Source organism: Pelobates fuscus, chromosome 6, assembly GCF_036172605.1.
Source record: "Pelobates fuscus isolate aPelFus1 chromosome 6, aPelFus1.pri, whole genome shotgun sequence".
Classification (NCBI taxonomy): domain Eukaryota; kingdom Metazoa; phylum Chordata; class Amphibia; order Anura; family Pelobatidae; genus Pelobates; species Pelobates fuscus.
This window is the reverse complement of record NC_086322.1, coordinates 81,589,803-81,615,447: the sequence shown is the minus strand read 5'-3', so window position 1 is coordinate 81,615,447 and position 25,645 is coordinate 81,589,803. Positions and strand designations below refer to the sequence as shown.

Here is a 25,645-nt window from a genome sequence, read left to right as displayed (position 1 = left end):
ATGTCTGTCACAAAGATTAATACCAGTCATTAAAAAAAACAGTGTATTCCTGTTAAGATAACGTTGTGATAACGAAGTATGTCTCGTAAACACTGCGTAACCGGCACCTTTGGTGAGTAATGCCCTCATGTACTCTTGTCTCTTCTGTATAATCTACTGACTGCACTTCTTCATGGACTTCATCAGCCCGATTTATAGCTTGTTCTGTCTTGTATTCATCTAGATCTGTGATAGGGTAAAAAGCTACTGCCAGTAGGTTAGACATACTGCACTATTGCTAATTTTCTCTCTTCACAAGAGAGTAAAGAGATCTATTTTATGAAATGAAATGCCTGATAACTGGGTACATTGTGGCATTTTATTACTGACCATACTTATTTTCGTTTTCATTTTTGGGATATACGTTGGAGGACCTCTTGGGCATTTTATGGGAGCTGCAATTGGAATTAAATGTAGGAATTATTTCTTATTAACATTGGATCCCTAATTGGTTTAGCACCACATATATTCATTTTTACTACAGATGTCATTATTTAATGACTGAGTGTTTTCCAGTACATAAAAGACCTTAATAGAGTTGATTTGCATATATATCAGCTAAGTCTGCTGTGTAATGAGTTCTAGAAACATGGGAAATGTGTCTTACAAATATGTATAACTGCTAACAGGTTCAAATGCCAATGAGATCAGTGATAGTTTGAACTATACAGGGGCAGTAGGCCATGTATGTGCCAGCCTGCCTTCTGATTGCATGTGATGTGAACAACTAGTGATCACAAGTGCATTGTGTGCATTTTGTTACTTGGCTTTATTGTATGGTTCTGATTCAATCGGATGGCAATTTTCTTTTCTTCCATATTTCCTCATGAAAGTGGAAGAAAAGACATGAGTCCCAACATCATGCATTTAGCAACGGAACCAAAGGATGAAACTTGCTTTGTTTGCATTAACACAAAGCATGATAAAACCTCTCTATGGAGTGTATTTGCTAAACAGTGAATAGGAAACTGAAGTGCAAAAAAGTGGGCCACAATGGCTGAAGTAGCCTTTTTCAATTCTTCTAGTCTGCGTTTAAATTTTGTTGTCCAGTATTTTATTTACCACAATTCACAGTATCACCACTCTGGTTCTATGGAAGAGTTTAAGTCAGGTTAGAATGACGAAGTAAGCAAAAGAGAAGGAGTCTGGGAACATATGGCATTTCTCTCACACACAAAAAAAATCAACATAGCATCCTGTAAATAATTACACAGAGATGTATGGTTCCATTGAAAAATGACTGGACTAGAGAGAGGAGGAAAAGTGCAATCTATAATGAGATTCACAACTGTATCAGTTAATTAACATATATCTGCTTCTAAAAACAGATTTTATTTATACATTGGAAGATTACAGCTACACACACTGTCACATCATAGAGATATGAATGAACGTCAACGGTAGGAATTTAAACAGCAGGTTACAATCGATATCTCAGTCATTGAATTTCTACCTATATTTAAAGGGACACTGTAGTCATCCAGACCAGTTCATCTAAATGACGTAATTGGGGTGCAGTTTCCCTGTCCTTTAAAAACATTGCTGTTTTTTAGAAGGTTAAGTCAGAGAAAAACTTAAGTCACTTGACCTGGAAGCCCCCTTAGGAAAGTATGGATTCAAGGAACATATGCACTGTGACGGCTTATTAACAGCTCCTTTTAACATTAAGAGGAATGAAATATATGGAAACTGGTAATGAAGGATGGGTTAGTGCCAGTTACCATGTGAGGGCAGCATCTCCTAGAAAAGGGATGGGCTCCCCCCAAAAGGTAGTCCTTTCAGACCATCATTGGTATGCCAATGCCAGATGTACTGTCCAATCTCCAACAGGAACTGCCACTTCCCCAGGATTTTGAATATTATATTTCTTTATACAGTACAGTTATCAAATATGGATTTTGTGAGATCTTAAAAACTGGTAATTTCAAGGTTGCTGTCAATCATCATCAGAACTGTCATTTTCTGCTATTGCACATAGTGGAAAAAGAGGAAATAAATGTTCATGTAAACGTCTTGAAATTGATTGTGATGTTACTTGCACAATGTTTAAAAAAAAAAAAATATATATATATATATATATAATTATCATCATTATTTTTACCTTAGGGAAAAAAAAGACCAATTCCATTTTGTGACCTTTGAAGCAGATATTGTGAGTGCGCACAATTTTATATATTTGTACATTTTATATATTTATTTTCTATAAGGGGGGTGGAGGGGGGGGGGTGTATAACACTGGAAGAAAAAAATGCGTTGCTTGCATAAAATGTTTTATTTTATTTATGTTTAAATGAAGAAGTCCTTTTCATCAAGGAGTTAAACTTCAGAGATATGAACGGAGCTAGCTGCAGCTTTTTTTTTCTATTTTGACAAAACAAAAAGGATGATCTAGGCCGAATACAAAATATATTTGCCCTATTGACTTTGGGACTAGTTTCAATTCAACAATTCCTGATCTAGGAAACAATGTAGAAACCCTGACAGCTTCCTTTTTTTTTTTCTAACGGCAGACACATTGTCCTTTTGTTTTCAAGAGAACAAGACTTGTTTGACATGATGCACCAGGTAGGTTCACACAAACCAATGATTTTATCTATCGCTGATAACTTCTCACGCCATGAGTAGGCTAGAGAGAGCGAGCTTGGTAAGAATAGGTGTGTGTATTCTGGGTAGTTTAATAGACACAGTGTGCTTTAAAGGCTCACATCTCTGTTCAATCTCTGCATGTCCCCCATGTGCACGTGATGATTTCTGTAGCATGTCAGACACAGAAGTGGAATCTAAAGGAACTGTAACCTGCAACAAGATAAATGGAGAACTCACTTGTGTAAGTATTGTCTGTACGTTTGTTATAAGTATGTTTTACTGAATTAATTTAAAAAAAAACAGCAGCCTAGAAGAACATTTGTAGAGTGGTAAAATTAGACTAATCCAATTTTAATGTCTAACTTTGCAACTTTAAAAAGCATACCCCATTTGGAATTGATGGAAAAAGTGGCCTGCGTGCGTAATGCCAATGTTAGCTTGCCATGTAACAAAATATATGTGCTTCTGTCCAAATTAATCAGAATTTTTCATTGGCTAACATGCATCCTGCTTGTGCATTGCTGCTTGGGAATTAGTATTTTCCTGTTGTTTTTTTTTTTCTAGGTGGGATTGTTTTTTGTTTTGTTTTAAAGACTTGAGATCTAATAATCAAATTTAGGATTTTGGGAAATGAAATGTCCTTAGTAATTAAGGTATTATAAAATCTGAAGATGTGACTGTACCCAAATTCCCATAATTGTCAGCTTAAATGAGAAGCAATTGTGGAGAAAATAAAACCTGTAATTATAGCTTATATAAAATGTCACAGAATAGCTCTTACTCTTCTCCAAGTACACTGAAGGTTTCTTAAGAGGGTCTTACATGTATTGCTTGGGCATGGGGTATTGCCCTTTCACTAAAAAAAAAAAATAGTATAAAAATGTAGCACTTTTCACATAGGGCGACACAGCAACTTTGCAAATTACCAAATACAAACAATTTAAGTCTGTTTTTTGTTTCTTTGTTTTCAAATGTGTTCATTCAAGACTTAGAGCATGTTTGAGAAGATCTTGCATATTAGTGTAAAAGCAAGAATAAAATACAAAACAAATACAAACTGACTGTGGCAAAAATGAATGAATAAAAAAAGTATTTTTAAGGAACATTTTGGAATAACTAGGAATGCAACTTCTTTAAAATCTAGTGAGTATTACCCTGGTTAAAAAGTGGTATGTAAAATGAGCATGCTCAGTAAAGCTGTGTTGTGATCATAAAGAAAATGTCTTGAGATCTACATATAATAAAACATTCACCCAAATGTAAATACTTTAACAGATTTACAGGATGCTGAACAGTTTTGTTGTACAGTTAATTAGCCCAAAATAATATGGTGGCTTTACATTCGTCCCTGTACTATAGCAGTAAACGTACCTTTATCGTGTTACTACAATATTTATATTTTCCATATGATTTCCTCTTAATTTTTCCATGAAACCAACAGCTCGAAATATCCAAAACTGTGTAATTAAAATGTGTATGAATGTTACAGATGATCAGTAGCACTCCAGGAAGTAGTGGGTCTATTTTAGAATGCCAGTTGGGGAAGTGATGTTTAGAATTTTGGCCTTAAATTTGAGAGAGAGAGAGAAAGGGGCAGCTTCCGATACCCCACTAGCTGTGGACTACAATTCCTTTCGTGGTCTCTTTTTGACGGACAGATCATGCTGGGATTCTTAGCTCACAGTAGTTGGACAGTACTGTCTGCCTGACCCTTATTTCCTATCGATGACCTTACGCTAAACGGAAATGTAATAGATCATCTTGTTGTTTTGTGTGCAACGAATTTTAAAAGCTAAGCATGTAGATAACCCAGAAACAGAGTTATTGCACAACTTCTGGCTAGAACACGTTAGTAAAGGCTTTTTCAGAGTGGGAAAACAATGCTTGGCTTTTAAAAAATCATCCAAAGAGGAAGCTGTGTTTGGAATTGAAACTGCATTCATTAGTAATATCGAAACATTTCTTGAAAATAAGGAAGTTGTTTTATACAACTGTTATAGAAATGTTATTTGTTTTTATTAATATTTTTATACATGATTTTATATGGATAGGGAATACTTACTTAAAGGAACACTCTGCCATTAAATATTAGAATATTTATTTTCAAATAATATTCTTTAATTGGAATTATTGTGACCGCCCTTTTTATACAACAAACAAACAAACAAAGAAAAAACAACACAATTTAAATTGTTCCGTAATCTAGCAGTAATCGGGCAGTCTCCTTGCTGCAGTCACTCCTCCCTCAATGAGACTATCCATTCAGACTATGTTAGGTCTAATGCAATGCTCCCATAGAGAAGTATTGAGGAATACTGAACACAACAGGGTAAGTGTGTCAAACGTTGCGTTCAGTCTGTCGGATGCTTCAGAAGGGAAGCATGGAGACGCCGAACTTAAAGGCTTTCAATAATCGAAAGTATTCACAAGGAAGTATGTCTAGTGGCTGTCTGATCGACACGCACTCAAGACATCCTTAGTGACAAATGTAAACATTGCCATTTCTCGAAAAAAATTACATTTGTTAGACTGCAGGGACAGGGTGTATGCACCAAAACCATTGCATGAAGATGCAGTGATTTTGGTATTTAGTGTTTCCATTGAAAAGTAGCAATATATAGCTGTCAGGCCCAATAATACATAACTTATATAATGTGCTTTATATACCTAACAATACACAATGTATCCTGGGGTTTATTAACTAAACAGTGAGCTGAGAACTGTCTTGCAAAAGTTAGACCAAACTAGCAGAGTGAGGAGGGGGATCTTTATTGTTTTTACCCTAATTTTGTCCATAGCCAGTTTACCATAACTTGCTGTTAAGAGAAATAAAAACAGTAATCCCATAATACTAAACGTACCAGGAGGCTTGCTGGGGGTCCGAGCTGGCAGGTCATCCTGGCTAAGTAGCAGGTCCACCGAACAATGGGGGCATTCCTGCCCCTATAGAGGGTATCCAGGCTGACTGACAGCCCTCCCCCTCCAGCAGACCATGCATGGAGCACTCTGCACTAGTGTCCTAGTGCCCAGTCCCCTCCTGCATTTTGAAGTCTGCCAGCAGACTTTTAAAATATGGGAACAGGTCCCAAAACCTAAATTTGTGGGACTGTCCCAGGAAATTCTGGACTCTTGGCATCTGTATATTCTCTAATCACAGAATTGTAGTAAAATTAAAAATGAATTGCAAAATTGCTGAATCCGTCAAGCTATTACTACGGCTGTAATAATTTTTTTTCTCTAAATTTTGCAATATGGTAATCCATTCACTACAGTTCATGTGAATAAGCCTACTACTCTTTTATGTAATGAACATCACTTCCTGTTTGTTCTGTATAATGATGATTTAAATGATCTGGCTTGTTATCTTTGCATTCAAAGGAAGCAAACTGACTTCTTGATTGATGTCTTCATTGATCAAAGGCTGTAAATATAAGAGGGGCCTACCAGATAGCCTCTAAATGCATGGCTATCTGTAAAGTAAATGTGTAATATTTAATCCTCAAAGAAAAAGTAAATTATTTATAAAGTAAATTGTGTTTTTGTTTTTTTAGAGAGCTCATCAAACTCCTCTAAGAATGCTTATCTATTGTACTGATCAATAATTTAACAATTATATAATCAGTTTTTTTTTTTTACTAAAGTGGAATTGCAGGGAATTCAAAGTGATTTTTACATTTAGGGACAAAATAGTTGAACTGACGCAATTCTTCAAGTCAGCGTCCAGTTTGACTTTTTTAGCCTAAAATTAGAAATTAATTTTAAATTACTGGTAATTTTAATTTAAGTAAATAATCCTGATAATATATAAGTGTCAAATTCGTCTTAGAAAACATAAACATTTTAAAAAATTTCTACTTTTGCCAACCACATTTTTTCAACCACATTATGCCAACAAGGTTGTCTTACTTTAAAGGACCACTATAGTGCCAGGAAAACATACTCGTTTTTTCTGGCACTATAGTGCACTGAGGGTACCCCCATTCTCAATGCTTTCCTATGGATGCTGGCGTCTTCTCACTGTGAAAATCACAGTGAGAAGCGCGGAAGCGCCTCTAGCTGCTGTCAATGAGACAGCCACTAGAGGCTGGATTAACCCTATTATAAACATAGCAGTTTCTCTGAAACTGCTATGTTTATAGAAAAAAGAGTTAAACCTAGCTGGACCTGGCACCCAGACCACTTCATTAAGCTGAAGTGGTCTGGGTGCCTATAGTGGTCCTTTAATTCAAAATGCATTTAAAAGGCTATTTCATCTTCTGCCACGGGATTTTATATTGCCTTGTTCAGCATATAAACAGCACTATAGCACTCCAACTATAAATTTTTGTTAATTTTTTTTTGCACTTGTATTTGTTCCTTACTTCAATCTCCAGATCTGACCTAACCACGAGCCCCTTTTTCTCTTTACTGAAATTGATGCCCTAACTACCAGACCATTGGATCCAGATCTACAGTTCCTCTTCCCATCCATCTGTTTTTGTTAGCCTGCTTGCTGACATAGTACCCTGTTTCCAAATCAGGGTCATCCTTCTGAGTGGTGATTCACGAAAAGGGGATAACGTATTTCTGGGTTCTAGCTCCGCTGCGACAAAGCCTAAGCTATTACAGCTATTTGTTTGTAGTTAGTCCACAGCCAGATGTCCAAATTTCTTCCTCTTGAGTTGACACAATTAGCCTGCCTTGACTAAACTGCCTTAGTATATTAATATTTGACTCTTATACAACAGGGGATATTGGTGAAATTAAGTTCAAAACCTTTTGAATCGTAAGCAAACCTTCATCTGATGCCGCTGATGCCTTGGAGTTGTAATCTTCTAGCACTTAGGTTTATTTTATTACATTGTATATTTTTTGTTATGTTTTATTAATTGGCATGTGTTATTTAGTTCAGTAGTGTAGAGTGTATTTTATATTATTGTTAAAAAAAATGGTTAGAACAGGCAATTAAGGGGTAATTTGAGAGATGAGACTAAAATTATTTTGTCCCAAAAACTTAGAATGTAATTGTCACATATTTTTTTTTTAATTATTAATGTGACACTCTAAGTACCAAAACCACTACATCTTAATGATACTGTCCCTTTACTAAGACAATGTAGAATGCAAAACAAGTTGTTTCTGAGATATGGCGATGTTTATATTTGTACAAGAGCATGCCTCTGTGGCTTCGGCTACTTCAAAGATCAAAGGACACCACATTCGGTGTCGCACAGCATGATATCACCAAACAATGCTAAAGCGTCTCCTAGAGAACCATAGGATTTTATGAAAAGTATTGGATTGGCAGAGCATGGCGACTGCTGTGCATGCGCTGTAGGTTACCAGTGCTTCTTTATAAGATGCATTGGATTGGACAAAATTCACCAAGATTCCTAACTTCACTGAAGAGGCCTTCATCTGGTAGGCCCTCTTATATTTACAGCCTTTGATCAATGAAGACATCAATCAAGAAGCCAGTTTGCTTCCTTTGAATGTAAAGATAACAAGCCAGATGGAGCAACTGCTGAGAGGAGGCTGCCTACTCTGAAATACAGGTTGTTTTCATAACAATATGTATTTAATATTTAAATTATATGGAGCGGGGGCCCATCATCTAAAGTAAATGAGCATGTCCAATAAATATATATATATAAAAAAAGTTCAATTAGACTGTTCCTTTAGTTAACTTTTTAGGTTGGTTTTTTTTTGCTGCTTATTAGCATTACTGTTAATAACATGCCTTTATAATTTAGTTAAATATTCCTAAAAAAAAAAAAAAAAGGAACTGAAAAGTTATGATTTGTAATTTATCCATATACTACACAAACAGAAAACCAGAAATGCATTAACTCAGAATTGTGTGGGTGCCTCAAGTGCTTAGGGTTGCACAGTACATGACTAGCAGTGGTTTGCTGTCACTTGATAATGTATGGGGATGTACAGGAAATGAGAACTTGCATGCTGACTGAGCACCAGAGAAATCATTGCAAATCTAGGCATGATAAGGTCTTCTAAACAGTGCTTCTCATGACCTTTACAGTCAGTGAGTTTCTAAGGTTAAGCAGCACCTACTGAATGCACCCTATGTGACCCTTTACTATCAGCTGAGTGAGATTCTGTACTGCATGACAAAGCATAACTATAGATCCACCTCCCCATTAATCACTTCCAAAAACTATTCTGGACTTGAGGGTTTCCAGGAATAGTCCATCATTTTCTGCTATTTAAAAAAAAAAAAAAAGAGGACATTAAATATTTGATAGTTTCTGAATTCTAATTCAGATTGTTTGTAGTGTTTTGATACCTTGTTAATGGATTGGGCACCCGCCCAGTGCCCTCATTTCTTTGTATGTACTAAAGCATTGGGCTTTAAGTGTCAACTTTCTTAACACAGATCAGAATCACAAGGGAGACACCGGCTAATCATGTATAAAGCAGATGCAGTCCATGATAAAATAAAACAACGTTTATTGAAATAGTCTTAAAAAAATGAACAAATTCAAGGGCATAGCAGCAAAAAAACTCACTCAGAAGCATATCCCAGGGAGACAGCTTAATGCGTTTAGTGCAACATGGCACTAAGTCTTCAAGCAAATCAGTGTTGAACCAAAGGAATTAATCTAAGACGTTATTGCAGATGAATGATTTTTGTTATGATAATAAAATAACGCAGGAATAATGTTAGGGTCACGAGTAACACCATAAGAAAAATTCACCTTTTTGCAGTGGTCATGGTGTTGTCAATCAGTTGTTTGCAAACCATGTTCAACCAGTTTGGGGGAGGGGTAGGAAGACGATTCCCCTTCACCCTTAGTTTGAGATTTCTCTCCTTGGCCTATAGTGGTGATGGTATTAAGGGCGCTCCTTTAAAAGAAGTCTGTTTTCAAAAGTTAGCATTTTCAACGTAAGGTGCCAGGCACAAATATAAAACCTGCACATTTTGTAGATAAGTTGTAGTTAATTATTGAATGTGATGTGTGCATGTTTGTATTCTTTAGTTGTATTTACCTGATGGGTTACTCACGGCTTGACAATAAAGGGTTACTCTGGCTTCCATGACACTTCTGCTTTTAGAAGGAATCTGTATGTGCAGTGCATCTGCTGATAGCTCAATGTGTATATATATATAATACAGAGATCTGTCTGGGAATGATGAGCTCTTGCAGCCTCATACCTACCCACCAGTAACTACGTAGTTTTGCTTTTTTATTTATTTACCGGTATTTATTTTTTATTTATTTTTTATCTCCAGCCTGTGGTAGCTGGTAAGGGTTATTTGGGAGAATTACAAACAAATAGTTTTATTTCCCGTTTTTTTCAGTCATAGTTAACTCCCATCATATTGGATACCTCCCCCACTGTATATAGCTCTCCATAAAACAATACACAGACCAGCATACTGTATATAGGAGGTGACTAGGAAACATGGTGGTTCTGACAGCCATACCCTCCAGAGCAAACAGTGGGGTTTCTCTGGGGAAGTTGTATGTTTTGTACTGTCTTGGCCGCCTCATCTAGTACCTTAGTGTTCCCTTAACCCTTTCAGCTTCCCATTATATTAAATGCACACACCTAGCTTGTAATCCAATATTGTCCCTCTCACGGCCATTCCTGACATCCTGTTTGTCACCTGGCAGCTCTCAGAGCACTGATTCCATGTCTATTTAGGGAAGCACCACCGTATTCCTATTGTCATTCCTATTGTGTGCGTACAGGTGGAATATTAACATATGTCTCTTTCTTTAAACCAAAAACCAACATTAAAAGCCAGATTCACACGTTAACAGGGGATCCATGAGCAGTGTTCACATGTATTGTTTTTTGTGTTTTTTTTTACTGACTTTTTATAAGATGGTATCACTTATGTTAAATTCTGCCAGATAAAGCCTTAAGGATTGCTATCTTTAGTTTCATGTCAATAGCAGTTCACATAGAACTGCCCGATTTCTAATTGTTCTGTTCTTGGAACAGAGTCTCTTATCTTGTCTACTGTTGTCAACCAATGTCAGGTGAGTGTAACATTCATTGTATTATAAACAATAGGCATCGGGTTGTGCAATAGTTGATAATCTCGAATGCCTTGCTCTATTAATTGTTACACAATTACCGATATTCTTAGTTAGGTCAGGGATATCATTAAGTAGCTATTGAGTTCCAAACATACAGAGATTAAAGGGAATCTACAGGCACACCTAGATCCAACAGGGCTGAAGTGTATTTTATTTTTATTACTTTTTTTCTGCTTAATATTCACATACCTTCCAACATTTCAAATGGACAAAGAGGGACACTTTAACTTAGAGGTGTGACTGGGGGTGTGACCGGAGGCAAGGACTGGTCTAAGAAATGTAATTTGTCTTATTAATAACAATTTATATAACTACAATGTCATTGAGAACAAGATCAATGCCATGTGGCGCAGAAACCCTTTATAGAGCCAGAAAAACTTTCAGAAATCATTGACTCAGTCCTTTCCTATGGGGAATTTAAAATGCACCGTGTGTGCGCACGTTGGAGGCAGAGCATCCTTCAGTGATATGAATTGACCATGGTGGTGGGAGCCAGTGTGTTTAGTGTTTCTGTTTGAAACACCACGTTTACTGAGATATTTGTAATTGTGTGCTAGGGGCTAGCTGCAACCCTAGCACATGTAACATTGGCCACCTGTTAGCACTCTGTTCCAGGCTGTCAATGTCAGTTCTGTGCAGATTTTGCGTCGGTAGTCAGCGCGCACAGCATACTGGCAACAGACGTTAAAATCTTCTCAACAGAGCGTCTGCATGGGGAAGATTGCTTTCCCCTCCCTTCCACTGTGTGCTCTAAAAAAATAATAATTTAAAAATCAGCCCGGAGCACGCGCATGCACTCTATGAGATGCCTGTGATTGGACCTTGCGGCCCTAGTGACATTTAAGGGGGCGTAGAAGATCAGTGCTGGGAGATTCACCCAGGTGACTAAAACACTATTTATTGCAGGTTGTACTGCAAACAGAGTGGCCAATAGGGTATTTTAGACGGGAAAAGTTTAAAATTTAAAGGTGTAACCCTTTAAATTCTAAAATGGGGATATTTAACAAAAAGTAATTTATATACAGAATATATACCAGAGCAAGAGGTGAAGAAGACACTGCTCTAACAAACTTACAATCTATGAGGATGTGATGGACCTTGGCACTATGCTTTAACAACCAGCTAATCTCTGTCTTTATAGGCTTAGTATTAAAAAAAAAACCTCTTTTCCATGGCAACTAGGTTAAAATTTAAGAAAGGACGTGCTAAACCTGTTTTATGGAATTTACCACCATTACAGCAAGAAAAGGAATCTTGTTAAACCGGATAAGTAACTAACCACTTTCTGTGTTGTATTAATCAAGTCATACATAATTTCAGCAAGAACAAAGAAAAAAAAAGAACAGACAAAATAAAAAAAGAATATTTTAAATTAAATGTGACGTCTTGAAACTCTTCTCCAGATAGGCTGACCGTTATGCAATGACATTTAAAGAGTAACTGTCACTGGGATGGTTTCAGCACAAGCAAATAGCTACTAAAAGTTGGCTATTGGTGGTCATGCTATTTTCATTTTTTTAAATTATTTTTCTTTCTTTATAGATTTAATTACATACCTTGCCTGCTGCGGCAAAGCATGCACATTAGTTAAAGGGACACTGTAGACACCCAGACCACTTCAACTCATTGAAGTGGTCTGGGTGCATTTAGTCCCCTTAACCCTGCAAGTGAAGATTGTTTTTAGAGAAACTGCAGTGTTTACATTGCAGGGCTAAAGGGATACTTTAGGCACCAAAACAACTTTAGCTCCATTTTTTAGTCTTGCCAAAGCTAATACAAGGTGTATTCACCTTTAGTATTACATTCCAGACAGGTTATATTAATAATAAAACAAACACGTTAACCTTGAAAATACATAACGCCAACTCTCAATAGCAAGCCAGTAGCCAGCCTACTGCTGATGAGTTGCATTAACAACAAAACAGCTGTCCATGAGTGGTTGTCTGGTTTGGCATCTCTTGCTTGCTGAGTTGTGATTCAAAGCTGTTGTATAAAGCAAGCATAACGTCTAAGGAATCCATGTTTAAAATGGAAAAATTAGACAAAAAGGTGATTATTTGTTTAACTAATTTGCATATGCCCAAACAGAATGCCTTGCAGTACTAACATCACTGCAAATTTGAGATTTCCGTGGGAAAAGCAAGTCTTATGGCTTGACTGGTGTGCAGATCTGTGTTTGACAATGTATTGACTACCTGCTCACAATAGTGAGACTATAGCAAGTGATTGCTGTGCTCTTCCCAGGCGATCCATACTTGAAAAAGTAATGTGCCAAGGAACAGCCAATCAACACCACTGCCAACCGTAAACGGCCAATGAGGAAGCTCCTCCCCCATGATCCATTCCCTAAGTTGCAGTATGGGAAATCTCTATTAAACAAGCAGGGATCCCCTAGTCCAGGGATAGGCAACCTTCGGCACTCCAGATGTTGTGGACTACATCCCCCATAATGCTCTTACACCCATAATGCTGGCAAAGCATCAAGGGAGGTGTAGTCCAAAACATCTGCAGTGCCGAAGGTTGCCTATCCCTGCCCTAGTCACTGCCACTTATTGTTACTGCCTCATAACCTACACTGGTTACTAGGCACTTCTGGAGAAACTATTTTTATTTTGGTGGCCCTCCTACGCTACTTAGTGTAGTGAAGGGAATGGGGAGATAGCATACTGGGACCTGGGCATTTCTGAGGACGTATTGTCTAGATTTTAAGCCTGTTTGAGCAGGACCCTCTTCACACATTGTATCTGTCAGCATTATTTTATTTGCGGATTCTTGCTATTATACATCCCAACTGTATAACTGGAAAGCTCTGGGGAATTTGTCGGTGCTATAGAAATACTGCCACTAGTACTACTACTAATAATAATAGTAATAGTAAGGGATATGAATAAGCAGTTTGTACCTTTACTCTCGTTTTTAGCATTTTATCATTGTATTTTATGAACTTCCCAATTGTAAAAGATATTTATTTATTTTGCCAAATCTGTTTCTTGGAGAGTTTATGTAATTAAGATATTCTCCTTGCTTATATAGAATACTAATGCTACTCTCTATGCCCTCTTTGGTCTGAGTGAAGAAATGCATCTATGTAAAACCCTACAGCAGGGATCGCAAACTTTGCCCGCCCACATGTTAATTATTATTATTATTATTTTATTATTTATATAGTGCCAGCAAATTAAGTAGCGCTGTACAATGTTTGGACTAACAGACACGTAATTGTAACCAGACAAGTTGGACGCACAGGAACAGAGGGGTTGAGGGCCTTGCTCAATGAGCTTACATGCTAGAGGGTAATGGCCTACAACTCCCTGAAGGCCATAGAGTAATGGGGGTTGTAGAGGCCAGAGTTTGAGATGCCTCCTCTAGAGCATTAAATCCGATTATAAAGAGAACTTGCAATAAAAAAGGAGATTGAAGATAGATAAATACTATGTGTCTTCACAGAATATATTTAACTGTGCTGTTACGGTTTACAGAAATCTGTTGGGTCCTCTGTTCAGGACTGTTTAATTCTTATTGTTCTATTCTACAAACTGAATTTACAGATTGTTCTGTTTCTCAATAATGATTTTGTCATCTCAGCAGTGAACCACAGCTTGCAGTTAACTACCGCTTTATTTATTTATTTTTTTAATTTAAAGGGACATTAAGTTTTTTGGGGGGGGCTTTTTTTTTTGTGTGTGGTTTAATGATTTTTGCATTGACAGCGTTAGTGTACACCCCAGCCAAACTGCAGTGGCAGTGGGCAATGAGAAACTCTCACTCCAACCCCAGCAAGAACAGCAGTGTAGAGTTAGGGCCCTCTCTATCGCTTCCATATATAAAAACAATATTTCACTTGCTTCATGTTACTGCCCAATAAAATGCTTTTTTACCCCCAAGTGGATATTTTTGTTAGTGCTTCACAATTAATAAAGCTAACAGATGCCAGAATAATTCCCTTGTATTACAGCCAGTTTTTTAAAATTTATTTTTACCGTATGGGATTTCACTTTAAGATGCATAACTTCCCTTTACTGTTGCCAAATGTTTTAGCAAACAAATCTTGGTAACCACTGCATTTTAAAGCACTGTGATTGCTGATTACATCAATTCCTAATCTGAGTGGGCACTTTCTGCTGCAGATAGACAAAAGTTTGATGTTAAAGCGGCTCTGTCACCTTTTGGGGTCTTTGCATGTTTTGCAAAGACCCTGGATGGTCGCTGCTCTGCTTACATTGCAGTGGCCGTGGGCTCTGGGGCAGGTAGATTTTACTTGCCCGAACCTGTCCTTTGTGGCCACTGCTGGTTCTCTTTAACTCCTGGGGCTTTAAAGAGTCTTTTACCCTCAGCTTGACAAAGCTAGCCACTGGTGGCTCCTCCTTTTTGTGAAATGTAGGAAAAATACATAACAAAAAGTTTTCCTTACTTTGTCTCATGATCTCTATTGACTGGTTTGGAATTTCATTGAAGCATTTCATAAATATTTTATTTTTATGAAATACTAATTTGTGTGTGTGTATGTTAAAGGAACACTCCAAGCTCTATAACCTCTACAGCATTCTTTGGTTGTTATGGTGACAAGAGTGCCCTGGAACCTCCCCAAGTGTACATAGCCAAACCATTTAGTAACAGTTTGACTTCTTACCTTGTCCCTGGCTAGACTGCAGCTTCCTTCCAGCAGAATGCTTTATGCTCTTAGCTTAGCCAGGCGGTGCAAGGCTTAACTCATTGGCTGAGAGCGATCAGCTGACGCTTAGAGTTCAGCTCAGAATAGAGCTTCTAGCTGTCCGACAGGCCAATAGGAGGTTGTGATTGGTGCCTGGCAGACCACAGGTAAGAAGTCAGTTACATTGGGGGGATACTATGGCAGTACCGGAACTGTAACCCCTACAGCATGCTGTAAAAAAATGTAATAAAAAATAAAAATGACATTAAAGGAACACTATAGTGTCAGGAATACAAACGTGTATTCCTGACACTGTAGGTTTTAAATACTCGTTTACTCACCTTTTTCCAGCGCCGTGAGTGTCCAGGTCGCAGCTGGCTCTGCCTCTTGGCTGAGATCAAACTTGATGATGTCAGCCAATCCAAGCTTTGGGATACTATCTCACATGCCAGTCAAAATGCTGCTCTGTGCACATTAGCATCTCCTCGTAGAGATGCATTGAATCACTGCATCTCTATGGGGAAAGTTCAGCGCCATTCATATAGAGTCTGGAGACTCTGAACGTCAGTGCTGCATGTTGTGGCCCTCTGAGTGATTGCTACTGGAGGTGCCCCTAGGCTCGGAAAAGGCAGTGTTTACATTAAAAAGCGTGCACGGACATACTATAGACACTATAACAACTACATTAAGCTGTAGTTGTTCTGGTGACTATAGTGTCCCTTTAAATAAAAAATATTTTTTTATATGGAAATGGAGAAAATACAGGAACAAAAATGGTTTCAATAAAAGAAAGGCTGTAAAATGACATTGTCACTTTAACCTCTCTTGTTTTAACTATTTTTCAACTGCAAAGAAAGGCTAGCAGGGAAGTTCTTGGGTGCTAAGTAAACAGACCTCAAATATATTTTGAAAAACACGTATAACCCTGTTCTTATTTTCTACAGGCTACACAGCTGATAATTTAAATTACAGAGATTAGCTTTGATATACTTCATTCTGATCAGTAAGCTATAGATATTAGAGGTGCATATGCAATACTTTATATTATCAAAAGTACCAATGTCAGTCCAGTGCAATATTTTATATTTTCAAAATTTACACTTTATGTATTTGGGTTGTGGTAGGAGGGTGAAAATTATTTGGGCAGTGGAAGGAAGGTGAGCATTATTTTGGAAGTGGACTGAGGGTAAACGTTGTTTGAGTAGTGAATGGGGGGCAATTGTTATTTGGGGAGTGAAAGGAGGGTGATCGTTATATGGGGAATGGTAGGAGGGTGATCGTTATTTGGGGAATGGAAGGAGGGTGAACATTGTTTGGGGAGTGGAAAGGGGGTGAACGTTCTTTGAAGGGGGATTCCAACTTATCAGGTGTCCACAATTCCCATTTTAGTGAATAAATCCCACTATACCTAGTGCTTCACCCGTTACTTGCCAGTTGTGTACAGGGTAATTAGAGGACAGTTAAAAGTATGTAGTTCGATAAGGACAAAAGTCGGTTGAGGTGTGCTGAAACCGACGAGAGGTTACGCCTGCAAAATGAGGGCCCACCTGGTATATTGATGTAATTAATAAAGGGTGAGGTGGGAGGGGAACTTCCAAACGGCGACTATAGGTAAGCTGGGTAACTTGGGGATTTAAATAGGAAAATAACCCCTCCCACAACTTCAGGCATATGCCTTCCATTTATCAGCCTTCCATTTATCAGCCTTGATCTGTAGGAAATCCCATTGTCCCATTGGTTTGTCCTTCTTTACTTTCATCATGCTAGGCTGAAGCACTCCATACTAGATCAAGAGGATTGTGATTTATATGTTAGCAAACATCCGTGTATGACACTGAGACTGGTCCTCTAAGTGTGCATTTCAATCTCTGCTCTGTGGGTCCCCCATTCAGTTAAGCTTTCTTACTCACACTGCCCACTGAACTGACAAATTGCAGTTTTGTGTTGTTTTGTACCTCTTAACTGCTCGTGTAGGTGTGGTATTTATTTTGGGAGTCGAAGCCTGTGCCGTTGTTATGTACTGATCAGCTTTTAGTATCGTCAAGGACTGTACTCTTCCGCCTTCTCCTGTCTCTGCAATGCTCCGTCCCTCCCTCCCCACTGTAAACATATAAGACAATAATGGTTATGTGATTTTTATGATGCGTATCCTCGATATCTGTGGCCGTACAATGAGGTCATGCTATGTATTTGCATGATCCAGATTTTTGTATTAAAACAATCATGCATTCAGTTCTTTTGTAAGAATATGAAAGATTTGGTGTATTTTATGAAAAGATTACAGCTTTTTAACATCCAAATTATCCAGGCAACACTACTAATTAAAGGAATTAAGTCTTTACTGATGATGATTTTTTCAAGAGATTCTAAAAGTTTAAAGTCATTTACCATTACATTATTCTGTAGTGGTTATGGAACCAGGAGTGCCCTGATCCCCACAAGGTAAGTAGTCAGATCGTATGCTTACATGGGGTTGGCGGGGATCTTGTCAATTCCTTTCTGGAGAGTCAGAAGCTCAATGTACTCACTGTAACAACCTCATCTAATTGACATTGTAATAGTGCCTACAGTAGATCCCCACTTATCCCCAAAACATTTTAATTTAAGAAATAGGAGGCCTTGAAGCATGGCTTCAAGCCACTTCAACAAGCCTTCTGGATAGGAGAGCCGGGACTGTTATTATTCTGACGTCATGCGCTCATGCCATATGACAGAACAGGGCCGCCATCAGGGGGTGACAACCATGGCCCAGGCCCCACATGTAGCGGCGGAACTGCCGCCGTTGCAGTTGCACTGGGGCGCGCGCGCTGATGGGGCCTATCAAGTGGCCCACGCACTTAGGTCCACCCGATGGGCCCTATATCTTCAGGGGCCCGGTCAGCGATGTGGCCATGTTATAGCGCAGGCCCCTTTAAAAAAAACAAAAAACGCAGACGCAGCACAAGTGCTGCTGGGAGGAAGTGGTCACTTCCTCCCAGCTCACTCCGCGCGGGAGGAGCGCCAGCCAGGCCGTGAAGAGGGAGAGCCACGCTGACTACCATCAGCCCCAGCCACCCTCCTGAAAAGAAAAGGTAAGAACAGGAGGGTGGCTGAATAATATGCTCTGTGTGTGTGTGTGTGTGTGTTTGCATGCATGTATGTATGTCATTATGTATGTCTGTATGCATGTATGTCTGTCAGTATTAATGTCTGTCAGTATGTATGTCTGTATGCATGTATGTCTGGATGTATGTATGCATGTATGTCAGTATCAATGTATGTCTGTATGTCATTATGTATGTATATATGTATGTCTGCATGTCATTATGAACGTATGTCTGTGTGTACGTGTGTATGGATGTCAGTATGCATGTGTGTCTGTATGTATGCTAGAATGTGTCTGTCACTATGTATGCCTGTGTGTCTGTATATGTGTGTATGTCTCAGTATGTGTGTGTCAGTATGTATGCCTATATGCGTGTATGTCTGTTTCAGTATGTGTGTCTGTTAGTATGTATCTGTGTGTGTGTATCTGTGTCCTTTTGTATCAGTGTGTGTATTTGTGTCTGTGTGTATTCCTGTGGGCGGGATTGGAGGCGGGCCCCGGGGGGCCCAGACCCTGAGCTGAGTTAGGGACCCCAAAATTTATGGTGGCGGCCCTGTGACAGAATCAATGGCGGATCTGGGCAAGCACCCATAGTGGGTCTTTGGTTTGGGCTATCAGCCTGGAGGCCCACCTCCAGGATTACATCATGTGAAGAGCAACAGACAGCAGTGCTGTGGGAGAGTCTGAATGAAAGGTGAGTACATTCATTTATTTTATTTTATAAATGTGCACATGGGGAGGCTAAAACTAACTAGGGAAAGAGAGACTATTGTAGTTCTAATATTATTGTGTCCCTTTAATTTAATTTTGTTTTTCTAGAGATGTTTAAAGATTCCCTGAAGTTTCCATATGTGTACCGTTTAAATTTCCAAATATTTACAAATGCAACTGACAAAACAAGGATGTTGCCAGTCACTTGGTGTTCATTTACTAACCCAGAAATTCTAGAGATCAAAAAGGGGTAGACAAATTCTAGAGACGAAAGGGGGTGGACAAAATATGACAGAGCTGGTACCATTGTTTAGTTAAAAAGCTCTCTTATCGTTTCTCTTGAATAGGGAGCAAAAGGCTTGGAGACGTCATATAGAGGGAGCCCATAGGAGAGGTATCTTTTACCCTAACCAATGCCCTCCCCACCCTTTCCCAGATCATGTTTCATATTTACCACTGTTTTTATTCTTTGGTACCTTAATGTTTGAATACACAACCCAGTCTTTATGATAAAAGGCAGGGGACTGTGAAACGGATCATAAACACTCTGCAGCAATTGACACTATAACCAGCCAGACTACTTCATCTCATGGAAGTAGTGTGGGTGCAGTATCCCTGTCCCTGTAACCCTGCAGCTGACAATATTGAATTTTTAGAGGCGCTGCCCGACTTTACACAGTGTTTAACCTCTTCAAACCATGCTGGACGTCCTCATGTTTGCTTGAGGACGTTCAGCGTCTTGCAAACTCTTTGCGTGAGGACACCCAGTGTTTAACTCTGTGAAATGTTGCTAGACGTCCACATGCTTTGCATAAGGGCGTCCAGAATGGTGTAAACAAATTTGCACACAGGGCGCTTTCTGCGCATGCACATTAGGTTCCCCCTCGCGCTGACATCGGGGGGATCTTGGCACTAGAATCAGATAAGTTTTAAAGTTGGTTGTAACCCTTTGATTGCTAGGGGGCAAGTCAGGGACAGAGGGACACTGTAGTCTTCGTAATACAGCTTAATACTATAGTGTTCCTTTTCACTTTGTGATGCTCTGGCACTGGCTTATGCAAATAAAATAAAGAATATAAAATAAAAATTATGTTATGTAAATGTAAATCAAGCATGTCAAACTCAAAGGACAACACAGGCCAAATAAACAAGGTTTAAGTTTATGTGGGTAGCAAAAAAACGAAAACTTCAGTTTTCATAAACATAGATTTATTTAGAAAAGTACAGTACAAAGGTTGCTTAACTGACACTAGACGTCCTCACGCTTGTAGGACAGATTTATTGTAATGAGATATGTATTTGCATATAACCAGTGTTTCAGTCCAACTACCTTGACATATTAAGAAAAGTTTGGTAATGGGACTGAAATGGTGAATGTAACAAATTATGTTATCTTGTTGATTTTGAAGTCCTATGAGTGTGTTCTTCACTTAGGCTGAGATTATCAAACTTGATGATCTCAGCCAATCCAATGCTTTCCCATTTGGCTATTGTGTATATGTGGCAAAAAGCTGCGCGGCCAATCAGCATCTCCATGTGGAGCGTTCAGCGCCTCCATGCAGACCCAATCTACTACACTGTCCCCTCCCCCATTCTAATACACTGCCCACAAATCCAATACATGGCCACAAAATCCAATACACTGCCCCTCTCCCCCCACTCTAATACACTGCCACTTAATCTAATACACTGCCCCTCCTACCTCCACTATAATTGAATACACTGCCCCCCTCACTCCCCAATTTAATACAATGCCCTCCTCACTCCCCCAATTTAATACACTGCCCCTCTCCCTCCACTCTAATACACTGCCCCTTAATCTAATACACTGCCCCTCCTACCTCCACTCTAATTGAATACACTGCCCCCCTCACTCCCCCAATTTAATATACGGCCCCCTCACTCCCCCAGTTTAATACAGTGCCCTCCTCACTCCCCCAATTTAATACACTGCACCTCTCCCTCCACTCTAATACACTGCCCCTTAATCTAATACACTGCCCCTCCTACCTCCACTCTAATTGAATACACTGCCCCCCTCACTCCCCCAATTTAATATACGGCCCCCTCACTCCCCCAGTTTAATACACTGCCCTCCTCACTCCCCCAATTTAATACACTGCCCCTCTCCCTCCACTCTAATACACTGCCCCTTAATCTAATACACTGCCCCTCCTACCTCCACTCTAATTGAATACCCTGCCCCCCTCACTCCCCCAATTTAATACACTGCCCCCCTCACTCCCCCAATTTAATATACAGCCCCCTCACTCCCCCAGTTTAATACACTGCCCTCCTCACTCCCCCAATTTAATACACTGCCCCTCTCCCTCCACTCTAATACACTGCCCCTTAATCTAATACACTGCCCCTCCTACCTCCACTCTAATTGAATACCCTGCCCCCCTCACTCCCCCAATTTAATACACTGCCCTCCTCACTCCCCCAATTTAATACACTGCCCCTCTCCCTCCACTCTAATACACTGCCCCTTAATCTAATACACTGCCCCTCCTACCTCCACTCTAATTGAATACCCTGCCCCCCTCACTCCCCCAATTTAATACACTGCCCCCTCACTCCCCCAATTTAATACACTGCCCCCTCAATTTAACACACTATTTCCCTCCCACCACTCTAATACACTGCCTCCCACCACTCTAATACCCTGCCTCACTTCCTCCCTTAATTTAATACACTTCCCCCCCTCCTTCCCACAAATAAATACACTGCCCCCCCTGTCCAATTTAATACACTGGCCCCTTCCCCCCCATCTTAATACAGTGCCCTTCCCTAAAATGAATACACTGCCCACTCCCTGACCCAATTTGACAAACTGTCCCTCCCTCAAATTAATACAATGCCCCCCAATTTAACACACTACACAGGAAGGTCCTCCAAGCAGCTCTTTCCCTACCTTAAGATGAGCCGCCCATTCTCCAGTTCCAGCCCTGCTCTTCTCTGCTCAAGCAGGCTAGACACTCCTCTGGCACTGTGAGCAGGAAGGGGAAGTGGCTGGCCTGCGGAATCACACGATCGGCCGCAGGAGGAATGACTGATATTGATACCGGAGAAACTGACGGAAGCCAAGCACAGAGAGATGGACACAGGTTTCTTCAGGAAGGAAGAGATTCTTTATTGGATCACCGATCGGGACTCAGAGGGACTAGCGTCACCAAAATACAGCAAATTCTGAGCCCCGGACAATAGTGCAGGCTCCTTATATAGGCATATAACTCCTCCCATATTAAGCTCCACCCGCACATTCTCTTAACCAATCAACACAAATAAGAATTAACTTCCTGTTTGACCGCATGGCCTGTCCAGCACAATGGAGGAGGGGGAATACTACATCCTGTATTCTTGCACATGCTCCGTACACTACTGATCGTATCTTGCCTCGTGCAACCAACTGATCGATACGTCAGCATATGCACGTACACATGCCACGTGGTAATCTCGGCCTACTAAATTTATTTTTACCGAGATTCCACCACATTCCCCCCTTTGATGCCTCTTGATATTTTACAATTACTTGAGGCATCACATAACCTTAGTTTTGCTTACACCGCAAGTTACCTTGAACCAGACCAGACTTATCTTATGATGTGAATCTTCAACATTCATCTTCTTGCATTGGTTCTCCCTGATCTAGAGCCTTATATTTATATATCGCCATTATCTGTGCAGCAGCCTTCCTCTCTGCTATACTTCCTATCAGGCTTTGCACAGACCTAACTACTAGGGGTATAAGACACGGTAGGAGTAGACACAACAGTAAAATCAGTAGGACTCCACCTACCACTGCCTTAAGCCCTCCAAACCACTCATACCAGCTACCAAACCAACTACTTGGATTGTACCCTTTCCATACCTGAGTAGGCACATGCGCTAGTTTAACCATATGGCTAGTAAGCTCAGCTATTGCTTGCCCTTCGTCGTCTATTTGAAGACAGCAATTGCTTAGGTTAAACTTCCCACATACACCTCCCTCTACTGCCAATAGGTAATCCAAGGCTAATCTATTTTGGTAGACTGCTGTCCTCATCCTGGTGTTATGCTTCGCTAGAAGATTGAGCGCTTGTGATGTCTCATTTGTGATAATCTCAACCACCGCCTGTAATCTTATAATACGGTTGAGCATATAAATAGGGGTTCTATAACCAAAGGTACCATCCTCAGCCCACGTGGCTGGCCCATAATAATCTATGATACGCTGGGGAGGCCATTCATCATCTTCCCAGGCGCCTATCTCTATGGGTCCCCTTTTCTTCCTATGATTCACATCATACACTTTAACACCTAAAGTCTCACCTGTTTCAATCGGTAACAAGAAGAAGGATGGTTTGAGCATACCCAACACACATGCCCCTTCCCAGTCCTGTGGCAGCTCCGAATAGGCTTTCTTACCACAGATCCAGTACAAATTGGCTGGGGCTCTCCAGGTAGATGTGATAGATAGATCAAACCACACATCCTTTAAATTGGCGTATCTAGCAAACGGGTTAGATGGTTCTGAGACATTTGAAGCCGACCACCAAGTTGTATTCTTTGTATCATCATCATAAGCTTTTTGCCCTAGACAAGTTAATTCTCCTACAGAAGTGTTATACATTATTCCTTTCCTTGCTATGCAAACATAACCTATGATGGAGGTCTTTAATCTCCACTCAGATTTACCTCTAACACTCATATGATAATCGGCTTGTGTAGATATTAGTTGGTCAACTGCCTCAGAACCGGACATTACCTCCTTTGCTTCCCAAGGCCATTGGTCTCCCATGTTAGTACCTCCACACACATAGCAGTTGGTAACATTAAGACTACCGGCAATACTTTCAGCTAGGTCAATGAACAGGTTTTTAGCGTTATGGGGGATCTTATTATCTATACTCATCTCTTCATAAAAGGAATGGTATACTTGATGAGTCTGGGAGGATACCGTATCAGTCTCTATTCCTATAAACAATAATGTCCCAGGATCTAAACCCGTCCCGTATATCTGAAACCCAAATAAATTTCCATACTTATCTAGGAACTTGTCGGGGTTATTAATAAGTATATGGACTGGGTTGCATTCCATAGACTTACAATAAGGGCTAGTCGGCAACTTAGTCACTATCATGTCTTTATCTACTGTCTGTCCCCAAGTCGCCCACCCCACACAAGACCAATATGGGCAAAAGTTATAGTCTTTATTTGGGCATCTAGGACTTACATATTTATTTTTACTACTGGGACAAATATATTTATCATTAGACCCATACGTCCTCTCCCATCTAAGATCCCCACATACATTCCACGGCTTTCTACCACTCGATATCGCTTTACACGCATCAAATAGCAGAACACCCGAAGAATGTACGGATTCTAACACCGTCTTATTAATTAGGGTCCCCTGAGGATCTCCATTCCTGAGAGTCAACCAAATTGTACGAGGTTGATACTCTGGACTGAAGCACTTAGGTTCTCCTACTCCTAAATGGCACACACTATAGTCTATATTTAAGTATCTACATCTCGATACATCTCCTTTACACTCGTATTGTGAATGCCAAATTAGGGTTTGGGAAATATGGTTACCTGTTCTCGTAGTCTTAATGCATACCTCACAGCTAGGAGTGTCGGTACCTCTACCTTCCTGAATATAAAAACACATGTAAATAAACACAATCAAAAGCACATCTTTCGCCGTCATCCTCAGTCTTCGTCCGTGCGATGGAACCTCAGCTTCCAGGATGTGAGGGCTGCAGGGAATGGAGTTCTGCTCGTCTTCACAGGTGTCCCTTCGAGACTTTCCTGGCTTATACACTATGTGTTGGTAAGCGGACAGGCTTTATTATGGCCTTCTCACTCACACCTGTAACAATAAAATTTGTAATCCACAATAATTCCTCGTTACTCCGACTGAGTAGTGCGTTTCAACCGGATCTTGCAGGGATTCTCTGGATCTGCTGTAACTTGCCAAGAATCAACTGCTGCTGGCTTAACCCTGGAGTGATGTATCCACGGAGTCACTTCTGCTACTTTTATCGCTGTAGGGGTAGACAAAAGAACAACATAAGGACCTCTCCACTTGGGCCCTAACGGTACATTATTCCACTCTTTAATCCACACTTGGTCTCCTGGATGATAACTATGAACAGGGGGATAAATATTCACAGGTAATCTATCTTGTACCCATTTCTGTACCTCCTCCATAGTCTTACCCAACTCTACAACCTGCTGCCGAGTAATTCCTTCTCCCAACTGACTCAAATCCCCCCTTAAGTTACCAAGTACGGGAGGTGGTCGCCCATACATGATTTCAAAAGGAGAGAGGCCCATCCTTCTGGTAGGGGTACTGCGGATTCGCAATAGAGCTATAGGTAAGAGAACGTTCCACTTAAGTTGGGTTTCCTGACACATTTTAGCCAACTGGTTCTTAATAGTTCTATTCATTCTCTCTACCTTACCAGAACTCTGGGGTCTATATGCAGTATGAAGCCTCCACTTTATACCAAGCATATGAGTCAGTTGTTGTAG

The 25,645-nt window shown here is 39.9% G+C and overlaps 1 protein-coding gene across 8 annotated transcripts in view; it reads left to right on the top strand.

Annotated features, from left to right (window-relative positions):
- RBM47 (RNA binding motif protein 47) overlaps positions 1-25,645 on the top strand; it is a 136,516-nt gene that overhangs the window by 68,515 nt on the left and 42,356 nt on the right. For 6 of the 8 annotated variants that reach the window (XM_063457899.1, XM_063457897.1, XM_063457895.1 and 3 more), the window contains exon 1: positions 2,797-2,866. The exons of 1 other annotated variant lie outside the window; for it this stretch is intronic. In XM_063457899.1, coding sequence (XP_063313969.1) covers positions 2,850-2,866 — 17 coding nt within the window. In that variant the 5' untranslated portion in view covers positions 2,797-2,849. Of the gene's footprint in view, positions 1-2,543; positions 2,605-2,796; positions 2,867-25,645 lie in introns of those variants that run through there. One more of the 8 variants, XM_063457894.1, reaches the window with a different exon arrangement.